The sequence below is a fragment of the Heptranchias perlo genome, chromosome 35, assembly GCF_035084215.1.
Source record: "Heptranchias perlo isolate sHepPer1 chromosome 35, sHepPer1.hap1, whole genome shotgun sequence".
Taxonomy (NCBI): Eukaryota; Metazoa; Chordata; class Chondrichthyes; order Hexanchiformes; family Hexanchidae; genus Heptranchias; species Heptranchias perlo.
Genome location: NC_090359.1, coordinates 22926533 through 22952442, shown reverse-complemented (window position 1 = coordinate 22952442; position 25910 = coordinate 22926533). Strand labels below are relative to the sequence as shown.

At 48.3% G+C, this 25910-nt stretch overlaps 1 protein-coding gene across 1 annotated transcript in view; it reads right to left on the bottom strand.

Annotated features, from left to right (window-relative positions):
* The window catches only part of LOC137302447 (chloride channel protein ClC-Kb-like), a 62806-nt gene extending 37524 nt beyond the window's left edge, over positions 1-25282 (bottom strand). Inside the window, exons 1-8 of the mRNA XM_067972121.1 lie at positions 24977-25282; positions 23387-23515; positions 16881-17009; positions 9109-9248; positions 7492-7569; positions 7053-7131; positions 4227-4352; positions 687-771 (exon numbers count right to left, since the gene is read on the bottom strand). Coding sequence (XP_067828222.1) covers positions 687-771; positions 4227-4352; positions 7053-7131; positions 7492-7569; positions 9109-9248; positions 16881-17009; positions 23387-23515; positions 24977-25202 — 992 coding nt within the window. The 5' untranslated portion in view covers positions 25203-25282. The remainder of the gene's footprint in view (positions 1-686; positions 772-4226; positions 4353-7052; positions 7132-7491; positions 7570-9108; positions 9249-16880; positions 17010-23386; positions 23516-24976) is intronic.
* Positions 25283-25910: the final 628 nt, after the last annotated feature.

The window sequence follows — 25910 nt, the reverse complement described above, 5'->3', positions numbered from 1 at the left end:
GCTGTGTGCAAATTGGCTGCTGTGCTTCCCTACATTACAACAGTGACTGCACTTCAAAAGTACTTCATTGGCTGTGAAGCGCTTTGGGACGTCCCGAGTTTGTCGAAATCCAGGTTCTTTCTTTCTATAACCATTTTGTGGTCACTGTGAGAGAGATTGCCAAATTATTGCTGTTGGCCGATGCCCAGTCAGAATGGGCTGGGGCCGTCCATCTCATTTCATAGAGGATTCTTACAACCGGCTGACTGGGTGGACTTTCATTCTATCAGTCTGGACTACGTTTGTACCTTGGTTCCCTAGGTGAAAGGTCAGTGTCTGACCCGCTGCGTCACACAGTCCCCGGATGGGGGGGAGGGGAGGGGGAGTTATTCTCAGCTGCATGGGTTCAGGAGATCCCAGATTCAATTCTCGGTCTGGCGGGAGGAATCCAGAACAAAGAGGCACAGTTTTAACATCACAGCCAGGCCATTCGGCAGTGAAATCAGGAAGCACTTTTTTCGCACAGAAGGCCGTGGAAATCTGGAACTCTGCCCCCCCAGAAGGCTGTGGATGCTGGGGGTCAATTGGAATTCTCAAGACTGAGATCGACAGATTTTTACGAGGTAAGGGCAACGAGGGGTATGGAGCGAAGGCGGGTAGATGGATTGTTCCTTCTGTTGGACAGGGTAAATATGGTTCTCACTTACCCGAGAATAGCAAAGGAAAGGAACTCTGGCAGATCGAAGGGGAACTCCACTTTCCAGTTGGTGGTGAAGAGCACAGCGACTGTTTCTGAGGAAATAATAAACGGCACAAAAGAGTTGGTGCAATGGTTCACCCTTCTCAGAGGGCCCCAAACATCCTGGGCAGTCACCTTCTATCAGGGACAGACGATACCAACACAGGGCAAATAATGGGTGACAACCCATCGAGAATGAGGCAGATTTAGATCTTTCATGTGACAGGTGGCAAATGGCAGTTAAAATATGGGCTGGTGTAAAATAACCAGCACTATTGGATCTCCTGTGGCATTGCTCATGGTGAGTCAGAGGATGGGCAGCTTCTGAGCATCAGGAGCTTTACCTGGGGTGTGGGAACAGTGGACGGGGAGGACTTCAGGTGGCATGTAGCATGTGGGTCTGATAAGGGAGGGCTTAGAAACAAGAGGGAATAAAAAAAAAACAATTACCGTATCATGTAGAATTACATGGAAATTACAGCCAGCACAGAAACAGGCCATTCGGCCCAACTGGTCTATGCCGGTGTTTATGTTTCCCACGAGCTTCCTCCCTGCCGACTTCATCTCACCCTTTCAGCATAATCTTCTATTCCTTCCTCCCTCGTGCACTTATCTAGCTTCCCCTGGAATGCATCTACGCTATTCGCCCCAGCTACTCCTTGTGGTAGCGAGTTCCACATTCTCGCCACTCTGAGAAGGAGTAACGCAACACAGGCGATTTCAGTACCTGGGTTGCCGATCTGATCGAAAGGAGCAGCGCGTCAGACGGGGAGAGACAGCCAGCCCAAACCTGATGTACAAGTGTCAGTGCGGGCCCTAAGCTGGGAGCGGACGGCGTGAAAATGATGAGGCGAGAGAGGGGACACGACAGTCCGAGCCGGCTGCAGCTGCCGAGCCAGTGTGAGCAGAGTACGCCGGAGTGGATGGTGAGCCTGGATGTCGGTGCTGCCGCAGATTTGGAATTCTATCACAAAGACAGTGCAGCACTTAGGGCCAGTGAAGCAGGGGAGAACACTGCTGCCCTTGGAGAGGAGACTGAGGGGGCAATGAAAGTGATTCTGGGTGTCAGGAATTCAAGTTACGAGAAAAGGTCAGGGAAGCTGGACTTGTTCGCTTTGGGAAGAAGAAAGGAGACTTCAATTAAAATAATTGTGGGAAAAGTTGATCCAGGTAAGTTGGCGAAGGGTTAAAATACCAGGGGAACCCAAGTTGAAGATGAGTAAGTTAGGAGTAAGAAAGAGGATCCTTGTCACTCAAAGGGTAATGGAATTACATTGAATGGACAGCACAGAAACAGGCCATTCGGCTTATGCTCCACACGAGCCTCCTCCCTACTTCATCCAACCATATCAGCGTGTCCTTCTATTCCCTTCTCCCTCACGTGTTTATCCAGCTTCCCCTTAAATGCATCTATGCTATTCGCCTCAACTATTCCTTGTGGTAACGAATTACCACATTCTCACCACTCTCTGGGTGAAGAAGTTTCTCCTGAATTCCCTATTGGATTTATCAGTGGCTATCTTATATTAATGGCCCCCTAGTTCTGGTCTCCCCCGCAAATGGAAAGATCTTCTCCACGTCTACTCTATCAAACCCTTTCATAATCTTAAAGACCTCTATCAGGTCACCCCTCAGTCTTCTCTTTTCTCGAGAAAAGAGCCCCAGTCTGTTCAGTCTTTCCTGATAGTTATAACCTCTCAGTTCTGGTATCATCCTAGTAAATCTTTTTTTGCACCTTCACCAGTGCCTCTATATCCTTTTTATAATATGGAGACCAGAACTGTTCACAATACTCCAAGTGTGGTTTAACCAAGGTTCTACACAAGTTTAACATAACTTCTCTGAATTTTCAATTCTCTCCCTCTAGAAATAAACCCCAGAGCTTGGTTTGCTTTTTTATGGCCTTATTAACCTACATCGCTATTTGTGTATCTGTAACCCCCAGATCCCTCTGCTCCCTTACCCCATTTAGACCCTTATTATCCAAGCAGTATGTGGCCTCCTTATTCTTCCGACCAAAATGTACCACCTCACACTTATCTATATTGAAATTCATTTGCCAGTTACACGCCCATTCTGCAAGTTTATTTTGTCGCAGTCCTCCTCGGTAATAGAACTGGGAAAAATATTGAATCAGACAGTATAAGTGAGGTTAGGAGTCAATTGGATGCACTTCTGGAGAGAGAAAGGTTGAGGCAGACAGTGAGGAAGTAGATCAGGGGGGGGATGGCGGGGAGATCTATAAAAAATGGACAATTTTTAGAGACCGAATGGCCTGCTCACTTTTGTTGGAAAGTACTTGAGCCCCTCTCTTGTGGTTTAAGACATTATCTGGACCCAATGACCATGTGACAGCCTTGTACCAAATAACCCAATAGACCTACCATTTTTATTAAAATGCATAAACCTTCTGGCTTGTGTTCAGTTCACTCAGTAGCAAGTTTTACTTATTGATCTGGCACCTTCTGCTGCTGTTTGCACCTAGTTTTGGTCCTGCTCACAATCAGGACAATGTAGTGTGACAGGAAGAGGCAGTGTTGCAGAGTTTATTTTTCAAGCGCTACATCAACACAATCTATATAATATGTTGAAAGTCTTACATCTACTTTCTAGCGGTTTTGATGCAACTGAGTGACTTGCTCGGACACTTCAGAGGGCATTTAAGAGTCAACCACGTTGGTGTGGGACTGGAGTCACATACAGGCCAGGCCAGGTAAGGACGGCAGGTTTCCTTCCCTAAAGGGCATTAGTGAACCAGTTGGGTTTTTAACAACAATCCAACAGCTTCATGGTCACTTTTACTGATCCCATCTTTTTATTTACAAAACTGAATTCAAATTCTCATGGTAGGATTTGAACTCACGTTCTACTGGATTACTGGCCTGGTAACATAACCACGACACTACAATAAAGCACTCAATCCTCCATGTAGCATCCATGGAAAGGGTACAGAAGAGATTCAAGAGGATGATCCTAAGGATGAGAGACTTAAATTTCAGAAGAGACCAGAGAAATTGGGGCTTTTTTCATCAGAACATAAAAGGAAAAGAAGAAATCTGATAGACTTGAAGACTTGCATTTATATAGCGCCTTTCACAATCTCGGGACATCCCAAAGTGCTCTTCAACCAATGAAGTACTTCAGCCAAGGAATTGCAGATTAATCTCCTGGGCACTGCTGCGAGCAAACCAAGAGATAAATCATAAAAGCGTGTTTTTTTGTTCCCCCCCATTTTCTTTCGTTTATTAATTCTTTAAAGATTGGAGATGGGATAAGAGGCTATTTGACCGGGTGGGGAGGTTAGGGGTGAGAGGTCATGTGATGAAACCTCCAGGAATATATCCAACAGGGGTCGAACGGCCCGATATCTCACTGCTGCCCTGGCTGAGATCAGCACAGGCCGAAGATTGAGCCTGGGACTTTCCTGGTCTGTACAGCCCCGTGGCATGCTGCAATCTTCCTTGCGTTGTATTCACTGCACAGGCACTGAGTAACTTCAATGCAGTACCTTGCTCGTTATTCACGACGGCCAGCACCCGGAATATCAGGGCAGCACAGGTCGCAGCAAAAAACCCTCGCCAGTAATTCCGCACGGCAAAATGCGTGGCTGTTGTCTCCACACTGAACAGGACACCTGGGGGGGAAGAACATCAACAACGTGGGTTTTTGCCTTGGAGCAGCCGTGAATAATTCTTCAGATAACGAAGGGCCCCAGTGCCTTGTGCCCACAAATGGTAAGACTAGGCTTGCCTCTGTTTGCAAGTCCAAAACTGGGCAGCGTAAAGGTGCGTTAAGGGGTACTTTAGGGTTACACCAGTTGATGTGTCGGGGGGGAGGGTGTTAGGAGGTTTGCTAGGGTTAGTTTGGGGCTGTGTTAAACATTTTAAGGGCTGTGTCATGGAGTCTGTTTCGGGGGGGGGTGTTAGAGGTGTGCATTGGGGGATGGGGTGTGTGCTCGGGGTGTTTTCTCGGGGGGTGTGTTTGGGGATGTGTTCAGGGTTGTGTGTTAGGGAATGTTTGTTAGGGCCTGTGTTAGGGCTGTGTTATGGGGAGTATGTTAGGGGTTGTCTTCTGGGGCTGTTGGGGGTGTGTTAGCTTGTGTGTGTTGGGGAGCGTGTTAGGGGTGTGTTAATGCCCAGTACATTCGCCGCTAGCCACATGTGGCTAAATGGGGATCCAGATGTGGATAATTGCATTTCTGATGAGTAAATAAACAATGAGTTAATAGACACCGTTGTTGGGCGTGTGATCTCAATACTCATAGTCGCATGGCGTGAGTGGATGACCTTTAACCTTTTTGTGCGTTTGTTGGTATGACGAGAAGCAGCCTGTGCAAGTGTTGTTTGATCCTTGTGGCTGCTTTGCTTTTTTGGTTACTGAATGGTGATGGATGTTTAAATAAATACACACACGTGAGGTATATTTACCTGTATTGTGTGCATGGCGTTTTCTACTAAAATTACTGCAGGAGGCTAAAATGGTGCCATTGGAGCCACATCTGTGGCTAGTCAGTGATTACAGTTGGACAACACTGGGTTAAAGTGTACCTACCCATCGAATCGTTTTATCATTTTAAACACCTCGATTAAATCACCCCTCAACCTTCTAAACTCAAGAGAATACAAGTCTAGTTGGGTCCCATGGAGCCTCGGGGGGTGTTGGGAGGGGGGTCTAAGTTCCCATTAATCCCCATGTATCTCCAGTCGCTCTTGGTGTTTAGATTTATCATTTATGCACCGATGCGGAAACAGTCCTTTCCAAACTTCCGACACAAACCAGCGAGTGGAAAATAAGCCCTAAAGAAACCGCGCTGTCTGGACCCTGTGAGCTGGTCAGCCTGTACTCGGGGGGGGGGGGGCCACAGGCTGCAGTTTACACCCCTTCGATCTAGTCTCATGACTCCCCCCCACATCTAGTCTCATGACTCCCCCCCCACCCCCTCCAATCTAGTCTCATGACTATCCCCCACCCCCTCCGATCTAGTCTCATGACTCCCCCCCATCTAGTCTCATGACTCCCCCCCACCCCCTCCGATCTAGTCTCATGACTCCCCCCCACATCTAGTCTCATGACTCTCCCCACCCAATCTAGTCTCATGACTCCCCCCTGCCCAATCTGGTCTCATGACTCTCCCCACCCAATCTAGTCTCATGACTCCCCCCCGCTCAATCTAGTCTCATGACTCTCCCCACCCAATCTAGTCTCATGACTCCCCCCAATCTAGTCTCATGACTCCCCCCAATCTAGTCTCATGACTCCCCCCCGCTCAATCTAGTCTCATGACTCCCCCCCACTCAATCTAGTCTCATGACTCCCCCCAATCTAGTCTCATGACTCCCCCCCGCTCAATCTAGTCTCATGACTCTCCCCACCCAATCTAGTCTCATGACTCCCCCCTGCCCAATCTAGTCTCATGACTCTCCCCACCCAATCTAGTCTCATGACTCCCCCCAATCTAGTCTCATGACTCCCCCCACCCAATCTAGTCTCATGACTGCCCCCCAATCTAGCCTCATGACTCCCCCCACCCAATCTAGTCTCATGACTCCCCCCCGCCCAATCTAGTCTCATGACTCCCCCCGCCTCCGATCTAGTCTCATGACTCCCCCCGCCTCCGATCTAGTCTCATGACACCCCCCGCCTCTGATCTAGTCTCATGACTCCCCCCAATCTAGCCTCATGACTCCCCCCCGGCTCAATCTAGCCTCATGACTCCCCCCCGCTCAATCTAGTCTCATGACTGCCCCCCACCCAATCTAGCCTCATGACTCCCCCCCGCTCAATCTAGCCTCATGACTGCCCCCCAATCTAGCCTCATGACTCCCCCCCACCCAATCTAGTCTCATGACTCCCCCCCGCTCAATCTAGCCTCATGACTGCCCCCCAATCTAGCCTCATGACTCCCCCCCACCCAATCTAGTCTCATGACTCCCCCCCGCTCAATCTAGTCTCATGACTCCCCCCGCCTCCGATCTACTCTCATGACTCCCCCCGCCTCCGATCTAGTCTCATGACTCCCTTCCTCCTCCCCCGATCTAGTCTCATGCTCACTGTCCCAGTTATACATCTTAAGTTGACCTTAACTCTACCTTGCGTCACTTTGAAGACCTGCATCACATCTCCCCTCAGTCGCCTTCCCTCCAGCAAGGATAAGTTTGGTCGCGTTAAGCTTTGCTTCAAAACTTCTCCGTCTAAAACCTGGCATCAACCTGCTCACTCGTCTCCGAACCCTTCTCAAACGCAAGCGGACCATCTAATTTAAGACCAGATGGGTGACAGATTTTTAAAAAGGACAGGGAAGGGTAAGGGAGGAAGCAAGGCAGAAGGTCCTTACCTCCAACAGGGGCCACAAAGCAGCAGGCAACACCCACTGCCGCACCAGCGATCAGCATTTCATACTTGCGTCCTTTGTTCTGCATGCAGGACAAAAAGGAAACACGTGGGCCGCCTGCACAAGAAGTCATCAGAGACACTTAACATCAGCCAGAGGTCAACATCAGCCAGAGGACAACATCAGCCAGAGGTCAACGTCAGCCAGAGGTCAACGTCAGCCAGTGGTCAACGTCAGCCAGAGGGTAACGTCAGTGGGAGTGGTGGGAATTTTGATGGGATTTTTTGCAACAGGGTTGAATTGGGAGCAATTTGGGCCATTGGGATTCCACACAACTGAAGCAACTGAGAAAAGATTCATTCTGCCGAGACTGTCTGCCTTGGATCTGCTATGTGTTTATCTGCATCCACTACAGAGCGAATATTTCTCAATCCAAGTTTACCTCTTTGGTTCCTGCGAATTTGACCATGACTTTTCCTAGTAAAGTGGCAAGGATGGTCGCCATGTGGACGAAGGGACCCTGCGAACAAGAATAAGAACATCATTCAGTGAGATATTATCACCCATAAGCCATAAAGCCAGCTTCAGTACTAAGAGAATGGCGGGTGGCTGGGTGGGGTAGGATGAGGGGAGCGGTAACGATATGCCATTGATGAGTTTACTTGTCTGCCAGTGACCCCTTCCTGCTTTGAACCCTGGGAATGGCCTCCTTCTGTGCTGTATCATTCTATAAACAACAACAACTTGCATTTATGTAGCACCTTTAACGTTCCAAGGCGCTTCACAGGAGCGATTATCAAACAAAATTTGACACCGAGCCACATATGGAGATATTAGGACAGGCGACCAAAAACTTGGTCAAAGAGGTAGGTTTTAAGGAGCGTCTTAAAGGAGGAGAGAGAGGCGGAGAGGTTTAGGGAGGGAATTCCAGAGCTTAGGGCCGAGGCAGCTGAAGGCACGGCCGCCAATGGTGGTGCGATGAAAACTGTAGCACCTTTAATGTTAGAAGCATCCGAAGGAACATCACTGATGGTGATTGGGAATGAATGCTGAGCCAGGAAGAAAGGCGGTTGGCAAATGAGGCATCAAACGCATCGGAGTCCATGTCAATCATTACCGTGCTGCTTCTGATTGGCTAAAAAATGCCCCTCCCCCTTTTTAAAGTCAATTAAAACCCACTATTTCCACTATTGCTCAGGCCACCCCACGTCAGTCGTGACTTGAGACACAAGGGCTAACTTTACAAAATGCCCATTGTTGGCGGGCGTTGGCTTGCCCGTTGGCAGTGCATGTCGAGAAGTCGTGGGCAGCAATCTGCAAAGATTGACCTGACGCAGAGCTCAGAAATTAGATGGTTAGATGGGCCACGGTGGCACCCATTGGCAATGCCAGTATGAAACTAACGGGCAGGAAAAGACCAGCTGGTCCATTAAGCCTGCCCCACTCGCCATGATGGCCGGGGCATCGTGACTGACACTTCCTCCATCCCTGCCCCTCTCCCCCCCCTCCAACACCACCCCTCCACAGTCATGTAATCTGCTGGGAGAGGCAAAAAAAAGAGAAAAATCCCAGGGCGGATAAGGGAAACGATACTCTGGAAAATTCCTCTCCGACCCTCTCGGGCGATCGAAACCAGTCCAGGAAATCACATGGATCAAGTGTTATAGAGTCATAGAAGTTTACAACATGGAAACAGGCCCTTCGGCCCAACATGTCCATGTCGCCCAGTTTATACCACTAAGCTAGTCCCAATTGCCTGCACTTGGCCCATATCCCTCTATACCCATCTATATCTATAAAGACCATTTACCTTCTCTATGATGCGATCTCTGCCCCAGTCAAGAGCGGGTCCAGCTCCCTCTTGAAGGCAGAGTGTCAGCACCCACCACACCAGCCGGCAACGTACTCCAGAGGCTCACCTACTCTCCGGGAAAAGAGGAACCGCCCAACATCTAGTCTATTCCTACTCTTACTTATGACGGGCACTGAACACAAACCCACATAAGTCACGGTGATCTCATTAAGGTACCCCAAACTTCACCTTCCAGTGCCCACTTACCACTTTCCCCAGGAAAATGGTACTACCAGCCGCCAAGGTGCAGATGACGCCGATGAGCTTTGCCACAAAGGTCCTGAAGGTGAAGAACTCGTCCAGCACCACACCTCGCAAGGTAACCTTCAACTCAGGAATACCGGACCCTGGCACAGAAATAGGAGACAGCGAACCAAAACAGGATCCATTATCACATATAGCTACATCGACACTGTATACAAAACAGCCGACTACCTGTTATCTTGATAAAAATCTAACTGGGGGGTGGGGGGAGCACAGAAGAAAAACTCCTTCTCATATATACAAGAATTTCACCCTTCTCATTGAGCTGATGTTAGCTTTTTTCTTCGTTGAAATGATATTAAGAGCTGTTACCTCAAGGGGTGGGGGGTGGGGCGAGGGGGTAGTGGCCTCAATGGTGTGCCCAAGGCCCCAATAATTCTTATTGCAGCCCTGGGCAAGATCGGGGTAGTAGGTGACTTAGTGCAGGTTAGGATATAATTGGCAGGAGTTCTGGAAGTCAACAGCATTTAGAATCATAGAATTGTACAGCACCGAAAGAGGCCTTTCGGCCCATCGTGCCTATACTGGCTCCTTGAAAGAGCTATCCAATGAGTCCCACTCCCCCTGCTCTTTCCCCACAGCCCTGCAAATTTTTCCTTTTCAAGTATTTATCCAATTCCCCTTTTGAAAGTTACTATCGAATCTGCTTCCACCGCCCTTTCAGGCAGCGCATTCCAGATCAGAACAACTCGCCGCGTTAAAAAAAAATTTCTCCTCATCTCCCCTCTGGTTCTTTTGCAAATTATTTTAAATCTGTGTCCTCCGGTTACCGACCCTCCTGCCAGTGGAAACAGTTTCTCCCTATTTACTCTATATCAAAACATTTCTTCGATGGTAAGGCGTCGTCGGTAGCTGATCTGAGTTTGAGTGACGTGGGATGGAGGGCGGGGTGGTTGAGGGGGGCCCCACGATCAGAGTCAGTGTGGTGGGCTAAGGAACTGGGGGAAAACAAAGGTGTTTTCGTACTGCTGAACATTGTCCAGTAACCCCTGCTGGACAACCATGTAGGTGCGGATGTGGGCGAGGGTAGGCTCAGGACGGACTTTGATGGTTCTTGCGTTCCAACCTATCCTTCCAATACTCACGGTCGAGGTACAGGCTGGAAGAGAGGCTTACTTGGCAGGGCACTGGAGGACTGGGAAGCAAAGGTACTGAGGCTCAGTCAATCCCACTGGGGGCAGGGAGAAAGAATCTGAGATGGGAATTAAAGTATCAGAAGGTAATTGGAGATGTACTTGAAAAGGAAAAATTTGCAGGGCTGTGGGGAAAGAGCAGGGGGGAGCGGGACTAATTGGACAGCTCTTTCAAAGAGCCGGCACAGGCACGAGGGGCCGAATGGCCTCCTTCTGTGCTCTATGATTCTGAATTTAAAAATAAAAACTGCCTGGATTCCTTTTTGTTGTAAAACATTTTTATTGATTTATATTTATATATATATATCTCTAAATGCACAAACCGGAGAATTTAAATATGCACGATACAAGATAAGAGCAGTTCAGTATCAGCACCATTTAGATGCACCAATTACTTTTTTTTTGGAAATTTCCCCCCTTTCCCTCCTAAAGGTGCCGGCTGTCCCACAGTACCTTGGCCCAAGTGGCTGTCTATCATTTGTAAGCTCAGAAGGCGTTTGTGTCGGCGGGCTATTCAACTGTGGCGGGCATCGCAGTCAATCCCCAAGCTGCCCACAGTCCCCACACTTGCACTTTCCAACAGAGGTCATTAGACAGCGGAGCGGAGGTCTTGTCTGATTCCCGCCCCCGCTCCCACCGACTGCGTAGCTCAGGACGTAGCGGTCCAGTTGTGACATCCCAACTTGTCCCTTCAGCTGAGATCAGCACAGAGCAGAAATCGAACGGCTCGCTTGCACACTGCTATCACCCCAGGCCGAAGAGGGAGCCAAACTCAACAACATTTTCACCGCTGCGGATCACCAGCACCAGCTTAAAAAGTTGACGGAAAATCTACTTAGCCAGAGCAGCCTTACCCATCCACAGAAGAAAATCTCAAATCCTATCTGGTGACTCCTCGTGAATTCTTTTTTGAACGAAGTTAGTACTAAAGTCCCGCGCACAATCGTGCACTGGGGCTCTGAGCTGTAGTTGCCCCATTCAGAAGGACCGTTGCCACCCTAGATCGAGAGGACGTGGGTACAAAGTCGGCAAGTCTCAGAAAGCAAGGCTTGAGATTACAAGGATTTAGCTTTCCCACAGAGCAGTGGTTTTTGTGGAATAGACTCCCAGCTAAAACGCTTAATGCTGTGTTGATTAAGGCACACACAAAGAACAGGCTGGACATCCAGTTAACAACAGAATTGAGTATAATTATTGACGTGTGTGCCTGAGCTACTGGGCCCAAGGAGAATGGTGGTCAATAAAGGCAATTGGCCGAGAATGTATAATATAAGAAACATCAGAAATAGGAGCAGGAGTAGGCCATTCGGCCCCTCGAGCCTGCTCCGCCATTCAATCAGTTCATGGCTGATCTTCAACCTCAACTCCACTTTCCAGCCCGATCCCCATATCCCTTGATTCCCCTAGAGTCCAAAAATCTATCGCTCTGTCTTCAATATACTCAATGACTCAGCATCCACAGCCCTCTGAGGTAGGGAATTCCAAAGATTCACAACCCTCTGAGTGAAGAAATTCCTCCTCATCTCAGTCATAAATGGCCGACCCCTTATCCTGAGACTATGCCCCCTAGTTCTAGACTCTCCAGCCAGGGGAAACAACCTCTCAGCATCTACCCTGTCAAGCCCCCTCAGAATCTTATATGTTTCAATAAGATCACCTCTCATTCTTCTAAACTCCAGTGAGTATAGGCCCATTCTGCTCAATCTCTCCTCATAGGACAACCCTCTCATCCCAGGAATCAATCTAGTGAACCTTCATTGCCCCACCTCCAAGGCAAGTATATCCTTCCTTAGATAAGGAGACCAAAACCGTGCGCAGCTCTCCAGCTATGATCTCACCCAAAGCCCTGTACAATTGTAGCAAGACTTCCTTACTCTCATACTCCAACCCCTTTGCAATGAAGGCCAACATGCCATTTGCCTTCCTAATTGCTTGCTGTACCTGCATGCTAATTTTCTGTGTTTCTTGTACAAGAACACCCAAATCTCTCTGAACACCAACATTTAATAGTGTCTCACCATTTAAAAATATTCTGTTTTTCTATTCTTCCTACCAAAGTGAATAACCTCACATTTCCCCACATTATACTCCATCTGCCACCTTCTTGCGCACTCACTTAACCTGTCAATATCCCTGTGCAGATTCTTTGTGTCCTCCTCACAGCTTACTTTCCCACCTAGCTTTGTATCATCAGCAAACTTGGATACAATACACTTGGTCCCTTCATCTAAGTCATTAATATAGATTGTAAATACCTGAGGCCCAAGCATTGAACCTTGTGACACCCCACTAGTTACAGCCTGCCAACCTGAAAATGGCCCGTTTATCCCTACTCTCTGTTTTCTGTCCAGTAACCAATCTTCTATCCATGTTAATATATTACCCCCAACCCCATGAGCCCTTATCTTGTGTAACAACCTTTTATGTAGTACCTTATCGAATGCCTTTTGAAAATCCAAATATACCACATCCACTGGTTCCCCTTTATCTACGCTGCTAGTTACATCCTCAAAAAACTCTAATAAATTTGTCAAACACGATTTCCCTTTCATAAAACCATGTTGACTCTGCCTAATCATGTTATGATTTTCTAAATGCCCTGTTACTACTTCCTTAATAATGGATTCCAGCATTTTCCTGACGACTGATGTCAGGCTAACTGGTCTGTAGTTCCCTGTTTTCTCTCTCCCTCCTTTCTTGAATAGCGGGGTTACATTTGCTACCTTCCAATCTGCTGTGACCGTTCTAGAATCTCGGGAATTTTGGAAGATCACAACCAATGCATCCACTATCTCGGCAGCCACCTCTTTTAGAACCCGAGGATGTAGGCCATCAGGTCCAGGGGATTTGTTGGCTTTTAGTCCCATTAGTTTCTCCAGTACTTTTTCTCTACTGATATTAATTGTTTTAAGTTCCTCACTCTCTTTAGACCCTTGGTTCCCCACTATTTCTGGTATGCTTTCTGTGGCTTTACTGTGAAAACAGATACAAAATATTTGTTTAACATCTCTGCCATTTCTTTATTCTCCATCATAATTTTTCCTGTCTCAGCCTCTAAGGGACCAACGTTTACTTTCGCTACTCTCTTCCTTCTTACATACTTGTAGAAGCTCTTACAATCTGTTTTTATATTTCTTGCTAGTTTACTCTCATATTCTATTTTTTCCCTCGTCATCAATTTTTTGGTTATCCTTTACTGATTTCTAAAACCCTCCCAATCCCCAGGCTTGCTACTCTTCTTGGCAACATTATAAGCCTCTTCTTTTAATCTAATACTATCCTTAACTTCTTTAGTTAGCCACGGATGGATCACTTTTCCCGTGGAGTTTTTATTTCTCAATGGAAGGTATATTTGTAGAGGATTTTGAAATATTTCTTTAAATGTTTGCCATTGCTTATCTACCATCATACCCTTCAATCTAATTTCTTAATCTACCTTAGCCAATTCGTCCCTCATACCTATGTAATTAGCTTTATTTAAGTTTAAGACTCTAGTTTCAGACTTAAGTATATCCATCTCACTCAATGTGAAATTTTATCATATTATGATCACTCTTCCCCAGAGGATCCTTTACTATGAGATTATTAATTAACCCTGTCTCATTACACAAGACAAGATCTAAAATAGCCTGCTCCCTGGTTGGTTCCACGATATATTGTTCTAGGAAACTCCAGACAACCTTTGCCAATTTGATTTGTCCAGTCTATATGAAGATTAAAGTCCCCCACGATGTAGGCTGTAGGATGTAATATATAAAATGCGGGATGGATAATGTAAGATATATAATGCAGGATATATAACATAGGGAGTATAATGTAAGATATATAATGCGGGATGTATAATGTAAGATATATAATGCGGGATATATAACATAGGGAGTATAATGTAAAATATATAATGCGGGATGTATAACGTAGGGAATATAATGTAAGATATATAATGTGGATGTATAATGTAGGGAGTATATTGTTACATATATAATGCGGGATGTGTAACGTAAGATATATAATGCGGGATGTGTAACGTAAGATATATAATGCGGGATGTGTAACGTAAGATATATAATGCGGGATGTATAATGTAAGATATATAATGCGGGATGTGTAACGTAAGATATATAATGCAGGATGTATAATGTAAGATATATAATGAGGGATGTATAATGTAAGATATATAATGCGGGATGTGTAACGTAAGATATATAATGCGGGATGTATAATGTAAGATATATAGTGCAGGATGTATAATGTAAGATATATAATGCGGGATGTGTAACGTAAGATATATAATGCGGGATGTATAATGTAAGATATATAATGCGGGATGTATAATGTAAGATATATAATGCGGGATGTGTAACGTAAGATATATAATGCGGGATGTATAATGTAAGATATATAGTGCAGGATGTATAATGTAAGATATATAATGCGGGATGTATAATGTATAAACCCGAGATTTTGCGAAATTCCACCCACTATGTGCGAGGCCCCACGTAATGTTGTGCAACTTGGGTATTAATACCCGGAGTGAATCCCTGCTCCGGATTTAGCTTGCATTTACACTATAAGTGCAGCATCGGCGTGAAGCGAGACCATCTAGCACCGATCTCTAACTGTAGAGTAAATGCTCCCTGAATTGAGAGGCTAGACTGAACGTGGTTTATGGAAGGAGGGGGCTTGATGGGTCAAATGGCAATTTCCCATTCTATGCTTTCTACTGTTTTTCAACAGATCATCTGTGGTGGACGACACTCTCGTTTATAAGGAGAGGAAGATTACATCTTGTGACTCACAATTTATTATTCTGCTGCTCAGGCAGAGTTATGTGTAACTTGGAGTGTCCTTTTCAAATCACAAAGTGTAATTGATGTGCCTTCCTCTGGCCATTGAGAGGTTAATCGCTGTTGGCGGATCCTCTGGTCAATTGGAGGTTAATCGCTGTTGGCGGATCCTCTGGTCAATTGGAGGTTAATCGCTGTTGGCGGATCCTCTGGTCAATTAGAGGTTAATCGCTGTTGGCGGATCCTCTGGTCAATTGGAGGCTAATCGCTGTTGGCAGATCCTCTGGTCAATTGGAGGCTAATCGCTGTTGGCGGATCCTCTGGTCAATTAGAGGTTAATCGCTGTTGGCGGATCCTCTGGTCAATTGGAGGTTAATCGGTGTTGGCGGATCCTCTGGTCAATTGGAGGTTAATCGGTGTTGGCGGATCCTCTGGTCAATTGGAGGTTAATTGCTGTTGGCAGATCCTCTGGTCAATTGGAGCTTAATCGCTGTTGGCGGATCCTCTGGTCAATTAGAGGTTAATCGCTGTTGGCGGATCCTCTGGTCAATTGGAGGTTAATCGCTGTTGGCGGATCCTCTGGTCAATTAGAGGTCAATCGGTGTTGGCTCACACCATCTTTCTTTTTTTGTAATACTATTAAGAGTGACTCCTGGAAGTAATTAGGAACTATTCTCTCTTGATTGCAAACTTTCTCAACAGATCGGAAATGACTAGCTCTCTCTTTCTTGTAAGCCTGTTCTACATCTGTAACAAAGTGTGACATCTGGGTTGTGACGTATGGAGTATAAACTCTGGAATGTAATGGACTAAACACAAGCACTACCTCAAAGCCAGTGTGATATGTTCATACTTCTAATTTCGGCGAACTAATTTGTTCTCTGCTCCGCACTGAGTCTTGCACGAGATACCGGATGCAAATGGCCATCCTTCATGTGTCGGCAGGCTACACGACCGAGGTGCCATCACAGCTGAACCCAACCCCCTCCCCCCTCGTAACATCCACACATGCGCACTGTCCAGCCGAAAAGCGTCACCTCAGACAGTGCAGCACTACCTCAGTACTACACATGGGAGTGTCAGCCTAGATTTTGTACTCAAGTCTCTGGAGTGGGACTTGAACCCACAACCATCTGACTCAGAAGCAAGAGAGCTGCCCAGTGAGCCATTGCTGACACCCTAGACAGTGTCGTCAGGACGTCCCAAAGCGCTTTACAGCCATTGAAGTATTTTTGAAGTGTAGTCACTGTTGTAATGTAGGAAACACAGCAGCCAATTTGCGCACAGCAAGATCCCACCACCAGGAATGTGATAATGACCAGATAATCTGTTTTAATGATGTTGGTTGAGGGATAAACATTGGCCCAGGACACCAGGGAGAATTCTCCTGCTCTTCTCCGAAATAGTGCAACGGGATCTTTTATGTCCACCTGAGAAGGCAGACGGGGGCCTCGGTTTAACGTCTCATCCGAAAGGCGGCACCTCCGACAGTGCAGCGCTCCCTCAGTGCTGGCACTGGGAGCGTCAGACTAGACTTTGTCTCTGAAATGGGGCTTGAACCCAAGAGCTTCGGACTACCGAGGTGAGAGCGCTACCCACTGAGCCAAGGCTGTGAACCTTGGCTATTCCTGCTCTTTGAAGTCCACTCCCCCTGCCCACCGCACTACCCTTTAGTGGGAAGCAAAACAGTGCAATAAATCCCCCCCCACGACGCACCTCCAAGGTCCCAGGTGGCATTGGCGACACTCTCGCGCCCACACGACGCACCAAGACACGAACAGCGGCGGAGATCGCGTACCTGCTGCCTGGGGTGAGATGTACTTGGCCACTCCAGCGGACACCATGGTGAGGAGGACGTGATAAAGGACCCAGGAGAAGTACTGGAGGTAGCGGTAGTTTTCCAGAGTGTCGTACACCCACAGGTTGGCTGGAGCGGGGAAGAGGGGGGGCGGGGGGAAACGAGAAAGAAAAAGTGAAAATCAATGGCTTCTTTTATATGAAGGTAACATCTGCTTAGCGATAGGGTGTCCATCCAAACCCCCTCTCCCCGCCATCACCCCCTCCCCCCACGTCACACATTCCCACCCCCCCCCCCCCCACTCCCTCCCCGCCATCACCCCCTCCCCCGTCACTAGTGGGCCGGGACTTTTGACACACATTCCCACCCCCGCCTCATGCCCCCCTGGCACATTTCCAGCCCCGGAGTCATTTAGATACAAGAAGCAGGCTTCCTGGCATCTGCTAGGGAGTCAGGCTAACCTGGGAGTGGGTTGCGTAGAGAGGCCTCAAGGGCCCATCCACTGTGGGAGAAAGAGGCAGCTGTTTGACGTAAACCTTTTGTTTGGATGATGGGGCCTGTACACGGCAGCGCCCCGCGTCCAGCGTTGGAAGAGTGGAAAGGGCAGTTCATGTGGCCTCTGCTGAATAGCCCTCATTTGCATGTAGTTACCACTGCAGAAAGTCTTGGCCTCCATCTCAGCCACTTGAGGAGGCTCCAAGAGGTACAACCACTGGTCAGATCTCATGTGGGGCACTGCCTCCAGTATTGGGCACTTTGCCAGAGGAACGATACGCTGGCCTTCGGAGGGAGTCCAGAGATGGTTCACTGGTATGCTACTTGGGATGAAGGGACCGAGCTACAATGAGAGGCTGGCTATACTTGGGGTGTACGTCAGCCATGGCTCATTGGGTAGCGATCCCTCCTCTAAGTCAGAAGGCCGTGGGCTCAAGCCCCACTCCAGAGGTATGAGCGCGTAATCCAGGCTGACGCTCTCTGTGCAGTACTGAGAGAGTGCTGCGCTGTCAGAGGTACCGTTTTTCGAATGAGATGTTAAACCGTCTACCCTCTCAAGCAGACATAAAAGATTCCAAGGCACTATTTGAAGAAGAGAAGGGAAGAAGGAGAATTCTCCTTGTGTCCTGGGCCAATTTTTATCCCTCAACTAATATCGTTAAAACAGATTATCTGATCATTTATCTCAACGCTGTTTGTGGGATCTTGCTGTGCACATATTGGCTGCTGTGTCTCCCACACTGCACTTCAAAAGTACTTCATTGGCTGTAAAGCGCTTTGGGACGTCCTGAGATTGTGAAAGACGCCGTAGAAATGCGAGTTCTTCCTTTCAGCCTTTCTTATATTCCCTGGGGATGTGAAGGTTAAGGGGTTTTCCAATGGAGGTGTTTTAAAAACAATGAAGAGAATCAATGGGATATAGGGGGCGTATCTGTGGCAGATGCCCTGCAAATGTTAACACCTGCCCGGGGTCATCCTGCGAACTCTGACCGACCTCCCAGCGACTCCCACCCTCCCCACAACCGTCCAAAAAGACAGCGTCAGCTGCCCCAAATTAAAACAGTTATATCACTGCAACAAAAAAAAAACATGTTTTTATTCGTCTGCAGCAACAGAGATAACGTCAGTGTAGTCAACAAAAGTAGAAAAACACAGACGGGCAAAAATCTGATAACCTTGAGATTCCCTGGGATCCTCTCACTGACCGACCAGGGAATTCGAGGGACCTTTGTCTGGGAACCCCACGATTCACAGGGGAGTGGGGTGACCGAGGGATTGGGCGCAATCTTAAAAGGAGAGCTAAGCTGATTATAAGCCAACCCGTGAAAACTGTACCACACAAAAGGCAGCCAAGAACATGGCCCGGAATGCCATTTTTGTAGAATCAATTGACGTGTTTAAAAGGGAGATAGATATGGGACATGAAAGTATTTAATGACTCCGGGGCAATTGACAACACTGACAATAGCTTGCATTTATATAGCGCCTTTAACGTAGTAAAACGTCAAGGCGCTTGACACAAAATTTCAAACAAGCCACCGAGCCACCGAAAGAGATATTAGGGCAGGTGACCAAAAGCTTGCACAAAAGAGGGAGGTTTTAAGGAGAGAGAGGCGGAGAGGTTTAGGGAGGGAATTCCAGAGCTTGGGGCCCAGACAGCTGAGTGCACGGCCGCCAACGGTGCAGCGATGGAAATCGGAGGATGCGCAAGAGGCCGGAATTGGAGGAGCGCAGAGATCTCGGAGGGTTGTAGGAGCTGGAGGAGGTTACAGGGATAGGGAGAAGGGGGAGCGAGGGCCATGGAAGGATTTGAAAACAAGGACGAGAATTTTAAAATCGAGGGAGTCACTGGGGCAGATTCCCGACCCGCCACGGCCCCCCGTTTACGTGAATTTTCAGGCTGATCCCGATTTAAGCGGCCAGCGTTCCCGTTGGAAATGGGGGTCGGGGGGGGGGGGGGGCGGTTTTGGTGAGGAGTGGCTAAAGAATATATTTAAATAGGGGGGTCAGAGGTCGCAGCTCATGTCAATCAGAATCCACTTCCTCAACCCGGCCACAAATCACGGGCAGTACGAGGCAGGAGGCGGCCATTTCCAGCGCTACTTAAAGGGATACTCAGCCGCTCCAATACAAAACACAGCTAGAGTTTTGGGAAACATTTTGCCGGTAGTTCATCGTGCTTTTCGGCAAGTTAGTTGATTTGGCTGGGCAACCTTCTGAAATCTTAGAGGGGCTACCAGCAGGGCACTTCTTTTTTTCAAAATGGGCATCCTTCCACTAATCCCATTCTGGCAGGAAGACGAGGGATAGCAGCGATCGTTGACGCATTTACGGGGAAGCTAGATAAGCACACGAGGGAGAAAGGAATAGGAGGATATGCTGATAGGGTGAGATGAAGAAGGGGCGGGAGGAGGGTCGTGTGGAGCATAATCGCCGGCATGGACCAGTTGGGCCGAATGGCCTGTTTCTGTGCTGTAGGCTCCAGGTAACGTGTAACTCTTTGCGGCAGGAGGAGGATCACTCGAGGCCTTGGCGGCAGGGAGACCAGCTTGCAGGAGGAGAGCTCGCTGGAATCCTTACCTCTCCCAACTGGGGTTATAGGCCCGGGACAATGTACCTGCACTCCGCAGAGGAGTGGAGAGTAAGGAGGCCGCCTTTCTCCAGAGGAGCTGACCTTACATTGGATTACACAGATTTTACAGCACAGAAACAGGCCATTCGGCTCAACTGGTCTATGCCGGTGTTTACGCTCCACACGAGCCTCCTCCCATTCTATTTACTTCATCTCACCCTATCAGCATATCCTTCTATTCCTTTCTCCCTCATGTGTTTATCTCGCTTCCCCTTAAATACATCTACGCTATTCGCCTCAACCGCTCCATGTGGTAGTGAGTTCCACATTCTCACCACTCTCTGAGTAAAGAAATTTCTCCTGAATTCCCTATTGGATTTATTAGTGACTATCTCATATTTATGGCCCCTTGTTTTGGTCTCCCCCACAAGTGGAAATATCTTCTCTACGTCTCCCCTATCAAACCCCTTTCATAATTTTAAAGTCCTCTATCAGGTCACCTCTCGGTCTTCTCTTTTCTAGAGAAAAGAGTCCCAGCCTGTTCAGTCTGTCCTGATAAGTTATATCCTCTCAGTTCTGATATAATCCTTGTGAATCTTTTTTGCTCCTTCTCCAGTGCCTCCATGTCCTTTCTACGCTATGGAGACCAGAACTGTGCCCAGAACTCTTTCTCCCTTTGGAAACACCTGCCTCAACCTGCCGATTGTGCCTTTCTGAGCGGCCCCTCCTCACAATACAGGGAAACCCTCTCTCCTGGACTTTCTGTGCCATGGCCTCCAAAACCCATTCTTCTGGGTCCCAAAACCAGACGTTCCTATCAGCGGAGCCTGCGCCTCTTTACTAGCTGCTGGTGTCCGACACTGCGATCCGTGCGATATTACCGATCATCCGACACGTGAGGTACTACGGATGGGGAGGTCGGATGATGCCATAAGATGACCTCGTATTTAGGGGCCACGTCACGCTGAGCATAGGTACTGGCGGTAGCCCTGGCAGCCATTGTGCCAAGACCCCATTACTGACCCCCAGCAGGTCCATCAGCAACTGTAAAGAGAAAAGGCAGTCCACATTCTCCATTGGAAAAGTTAATCTCGTCACAGGAGTTGATGGGCCTGCTGTTTATTTCCTGCATTTGCAGTTATTATTTGTGCACTGGGTTATTTTCTTTGCTCTGTAATGTCCTAATGTCAGAGGCTGGGTATTCTGCGGCGAGTGACTCACCTCCTGACTCCCCAAAGCCTTTCCACCATCAACAAGGCACAAGTCAGGAGTCTGATGGAATACTCTCCACTTGCTTGGATGAGTGCAGCTCCAACAACACTCAAGAAGCTCGACACCATCCAGGACAAAGCAGCCCGCTTGATTGGCACCCCATCCACCACCCGAAACATTCACTCCCTTCACCACCGGCACACCGTGGCTGCAGTGTGTACCATCCACAGGATGCACTGCAGCAACTCGCCAAGGCTTCTTCGACAGCACCTCCCAAACCCGCGACCTCTACCACCTCGAAGGACAAGGGCAGCAGGTACATGGGAACAACACCACCTGCACATTCCCCTCCAAGTCACACACCATCCCGACTTGGAAATATATCGGACGTTCCTTCATCGTCGCTGGGTCAAAATCCTGGAACTCCCTTCCTAACAGCACAGTGGGAGAACCGTCACCACACGGACTGCAGCGGTTCAAGAAGGCGGCTCACCACCACCTTCTCAAGGGCAATTAGGGATGGGCAATAAATGCCGGCCTCGCCAGCGACGCCCACATCCCATGAACAAATTTTTTTTTAAATTGTCTATGCCTGGACATTGCAAGCCCTATCTATGTATCTTATTATTACTGTCTGTGCACACTACCTGTCTACAATATCTTACATCCTGTTGTGGCATTTTTGAGTCAACTTTTTCCCCATTTCCTACATGTCACAGGTATCAGTGACTCAGTGGGTCGCACTCTCTGAGTCAGAAGGGTTCAAGACCCACCCCAGAGACTTAAGCACAAAATTTAGGCTGACAATCCCAGTGCAGTACTGAGGGTGTGCTGCACTGTCAAAGGTGCTGTCTTTCAGGTGAGACGTTAAACTGAGGCCCCGACTGCCCTCTCAGGTGGATGTAAAATATCCCATGGCACTATTTCGAAGAAGAGCAGTGTCCTGGCCAATATTTATCCCTCAACCAACATCACTAGAACAGATGGTCTGGTTATTATCCCATTGCTGTTTGTGGGACCTTGCTGTGCGCAAATTGGCTGCCGTGTTTCTCTGCAGTACAACAGTGACTACACTTCAAAAGAATTTCATTGGTTAGAAAGTGCTTTGTGACGTCCTGAGGACGTGAAAGGCGCGATATAAATGCAAGTCTTTTTTTCATGTAAACATGTCACACTGCAATTACATCCTCCGGCCACTGGTGATGTTGTAGCACCTCCCAGCAACTCAAGCTGTACTGTGGGGAATCTCATGCGCCCCACCTGACTCTGCTTTCCAAATTGCCCTAAGTTTCGCTATTTAACTACAAGTCATAAGATCAAATCAAAGTGTTACATAAAAATAAGGACAGAATTTATGACTTTTCAAAAGGCGGCTGAATTACATCTGGCCACTTTGATCCAATTAACCTCCCCGCATTCTGGTCCCGTTTCACCTGAGGACTATGCTTGATCTTAACCCTCTGTGTGCAACGCACCGGGAGATTGACTGGAAGCCTAGAAATTATTCTGTATAATATTAGAGGGCAAACAGTTACCATGTCTAATCAGCCAGAGTGTCGCGTCCAAATCTGGGCACTATGCTTTGGAAAGGATGTCAAGGACTTTGAGTGGGTGCAGAGGAGATTTAGCAGAATGGTACCAGAGACGAAGGGTTTTCAGTTATGTGGAGAGACAAGAGACGCTGGGATTGTTCCCCTTAGAGCAGGGAAGGTTAAGGGGAGGTTTAATTGAGGTATTCCAATTTAATTGGGGTTTTGATAGAGCAGAGAGGGAGAAACTGTTTCCACTGGCAGGAGAGTCAGTAACCAGAGGACACAGATTTAAGATAATTGGCAAAAGAACCAGAGGGGAGAGATGAGGAGAATTTTTTTTTTAACGCAGCGAGTCGTTACGATCTGGAACGCGCTGCCTGAAAGGGCGGTGGAAGCAGATTCAATAATAACTTTCAAAAGGGAATCGGATAAATACTCGAAAAGGAAACAGTTGCAGGGCTGTGGGGGACAAAGCAGGGGGCGTGGGACTAAATGGATAGCTCTTACAGAGAGCCGGCACAGGCATGTAGGGCCGAATGGCCTCCTTCTGTGCTGTTTGATTCTGTGTCAGAATGAAGCGAATTCGCTCTCGAATATCATGTTAGTTTCCGGGTTTGTATTTTCCTAGTTGTCGCTTTACAAACAGAAAGCAAATGAAACAGCATCTCGTCCGTAAGAAAAATCCTTTGTGATACCTCTTTGGAACTTGGAAATGATGACGTCCAGGCTGAAGCTGATGGTGGCCATGAACATACCCAGCAGAAAGAGGAAAATCCAGTCCTCTCCAAACTTCAGGATCTGCTTCCGTACAGACAGGATGAACGCTGCAATCAAAGAGACAGATCAGCCCCAGGCTAGACTCCCAGAACCTCAGCGGCACGAAGGAGCTGAGCGGGTTCCTGTTAACGTGAATGGATCCATCCAACAATGAGTTTAATCATCAGTACTTGGATCACTCAGTTCATCCAGTCGTGTTATGTTGTCTTTAGATTGGTGAACAGGCGTCAGAATATAAGCCAATTCCACAACAGACAGAATCCCTCGCTTCACATTAAGCCTCAAACTAAGATTAGATTTAGTGAACTGTGAGGCTACGAATGATGTTACCAATCGTGGAGGCGGTGGGGTTAATTTTGGATTGATACAGGGCTACAGGGGGAGAGAGAGGGGCAGTGGGATTAGTTTGGGATTGATACAGGACTACAGGGAGAGAGTGGGGCAGTGGGATTAGTTTGGGATTGATACAGGGCTACAGGGGGAGAGAGAGGGGCAGTGGGATTAGTTTGGGATTGATACAGGACTACAGGGAGAGAGTGGGGCAGTGGGATTAGTTTGGGATTGATACAGGGCTACAGGGAGAGAGTGGGACAGTGGGATTAGTTTGGGATGGATACAGGACTACAGGGAGAGAACGGGGCAGTGGGATTAGTTTGGGATTGATACAGGGCTACAGGGAGAGAGTGGGACAGTGGGATTAGTTTGGGATGGATACAGGACTACAGGGAGAGAACGGGGCAGTGGGATTAGTTTGGGATTGATACAGGGCTATGGGGAGAGAGTGGGGCAGTGGGATTAGTTTGGGATTGATACAGGGCTATGGGGAGAGAGGGGGGCAGTGAGATTAGTTTGGGATTGATACAGGGCTACAGGGAGAAAGCGGGGCAGTGGGATTAGTTTTGGATTGATACAGGGCTATGGGGAGAGAGCGGGGCAGTGGGATTAGTTTGGGATTGATACAGGGCTATGGGGAGAGAGCGGGGCAGTGGGATTAGTTTGGGATCGATACAGGGCTATGGGGAGAGAGCGGGGCAGTGGGATTAGTTTGGGATTGATACAGGGCTATGGGGAGAGAGGGGGGCAGTGGGATTAGTTTGGGATCGATACAGGGCTATGGGGAGAGAGGGGGGCAGTGGGATTAGTTTGGGATCGATACAGGGCTATGGGGAGAGAGCGGGGCAGTGGGATTAGTTTGGGATTGATACAGGGCTATGGGGAGAGAGCGGGGCAGTGGGATTAGTTTGGGATTGATACAGGGTTATGGGGAGAGAGTGGGGCAGTGGGATTAGTTTGGGGATTGATACAGGGCTATGGGGAGAGAGCGGGGCAGTGGGATTAGTTTGGGATTGATACAGGGCTATGGGGAGAGAGCGGGGCCGTGGGATTGGTTCGGGATTGCTGTAGCAAAGTGCCAGCACGGACGACACGATGGGCTGAATGGCCTCCTTCTGTGCTGCGAACCTCTAAACTCTTAACTCGTTCGATGCACCGTGAAGTGCCTCACTTACGTTTTAAGATCTCGAGCATTCTCTGCGCCGTCTTCCTGGCAGCACCCTGCCCTTCGTCTGCTGCAAAGCAGCGCTTGTAAGGGCCACGACCCTCCTCGGCCACCTCCTGCTCCAGCTCACCACCCCCCCTCGCCCTCTCGCTGGCCCGGGACGGGCTGCCGGTCACCTCGGGTTCCTCCTTCGTTTCGTCCTTGTCCAAGTCTTGCTTCTCCGAATAAGGAGGCATCTCCGATCTGCAGGCGGCCTGGGATTATGTTTCTCGCCGTGACTGGCCCCTTACCCTGGCTCAGGGCCTGGATTCCACTCGCTGCCTTTGCAGCCGGAGGTGTGCTGCTAGTTATTGGTTAATCCCTTTTTATATCACCCGTCCTCGATAGTCAAACTCTAGATCAAACCAGTCTGGCCCGTCCATTCTGAACTCCCCTCCTCGACTGGCTTTCTTTCTTCGCAAGGACTGTTATTTTTTATATATATATATATATATCACAACAGAGTCTCTCTGGGCTGGAAAAACTATCCCCCTGGTTACAAGGTGCTTCAAGAAAGAAGTACTGCAAGTCAGGAGTCACTGTTGTAAGATCGTTGTTAAAGTGCTCAGGGGAGAATTAAGTCGGCACTTGAGCTATTTTCGCTTGGGTTTAAAAAGGGCCCTCTTTACACTGTTAATCCGATCCAACGGCAGCTGGTGTAAGGCAAAGGGGATGGAGAAACAGCTGATCCTAATCGTAGCTGGCGATGTGGCGCCCGCTGGCCACCCCGCCCCCGACTCCCACCCCGACACCAACGGTGCTTAGCGACACGACGCTGGCTCGAATGGATTGCTCCCCCGCCGCCTCCCCGACCAACAGCCGACGTTGGTCGCCTCACACAGCGCTGCCACTTCCACCGTCTGCCAGCAGGTCGGAGAAAGAAGGACCTTGCAATAACACAGTGC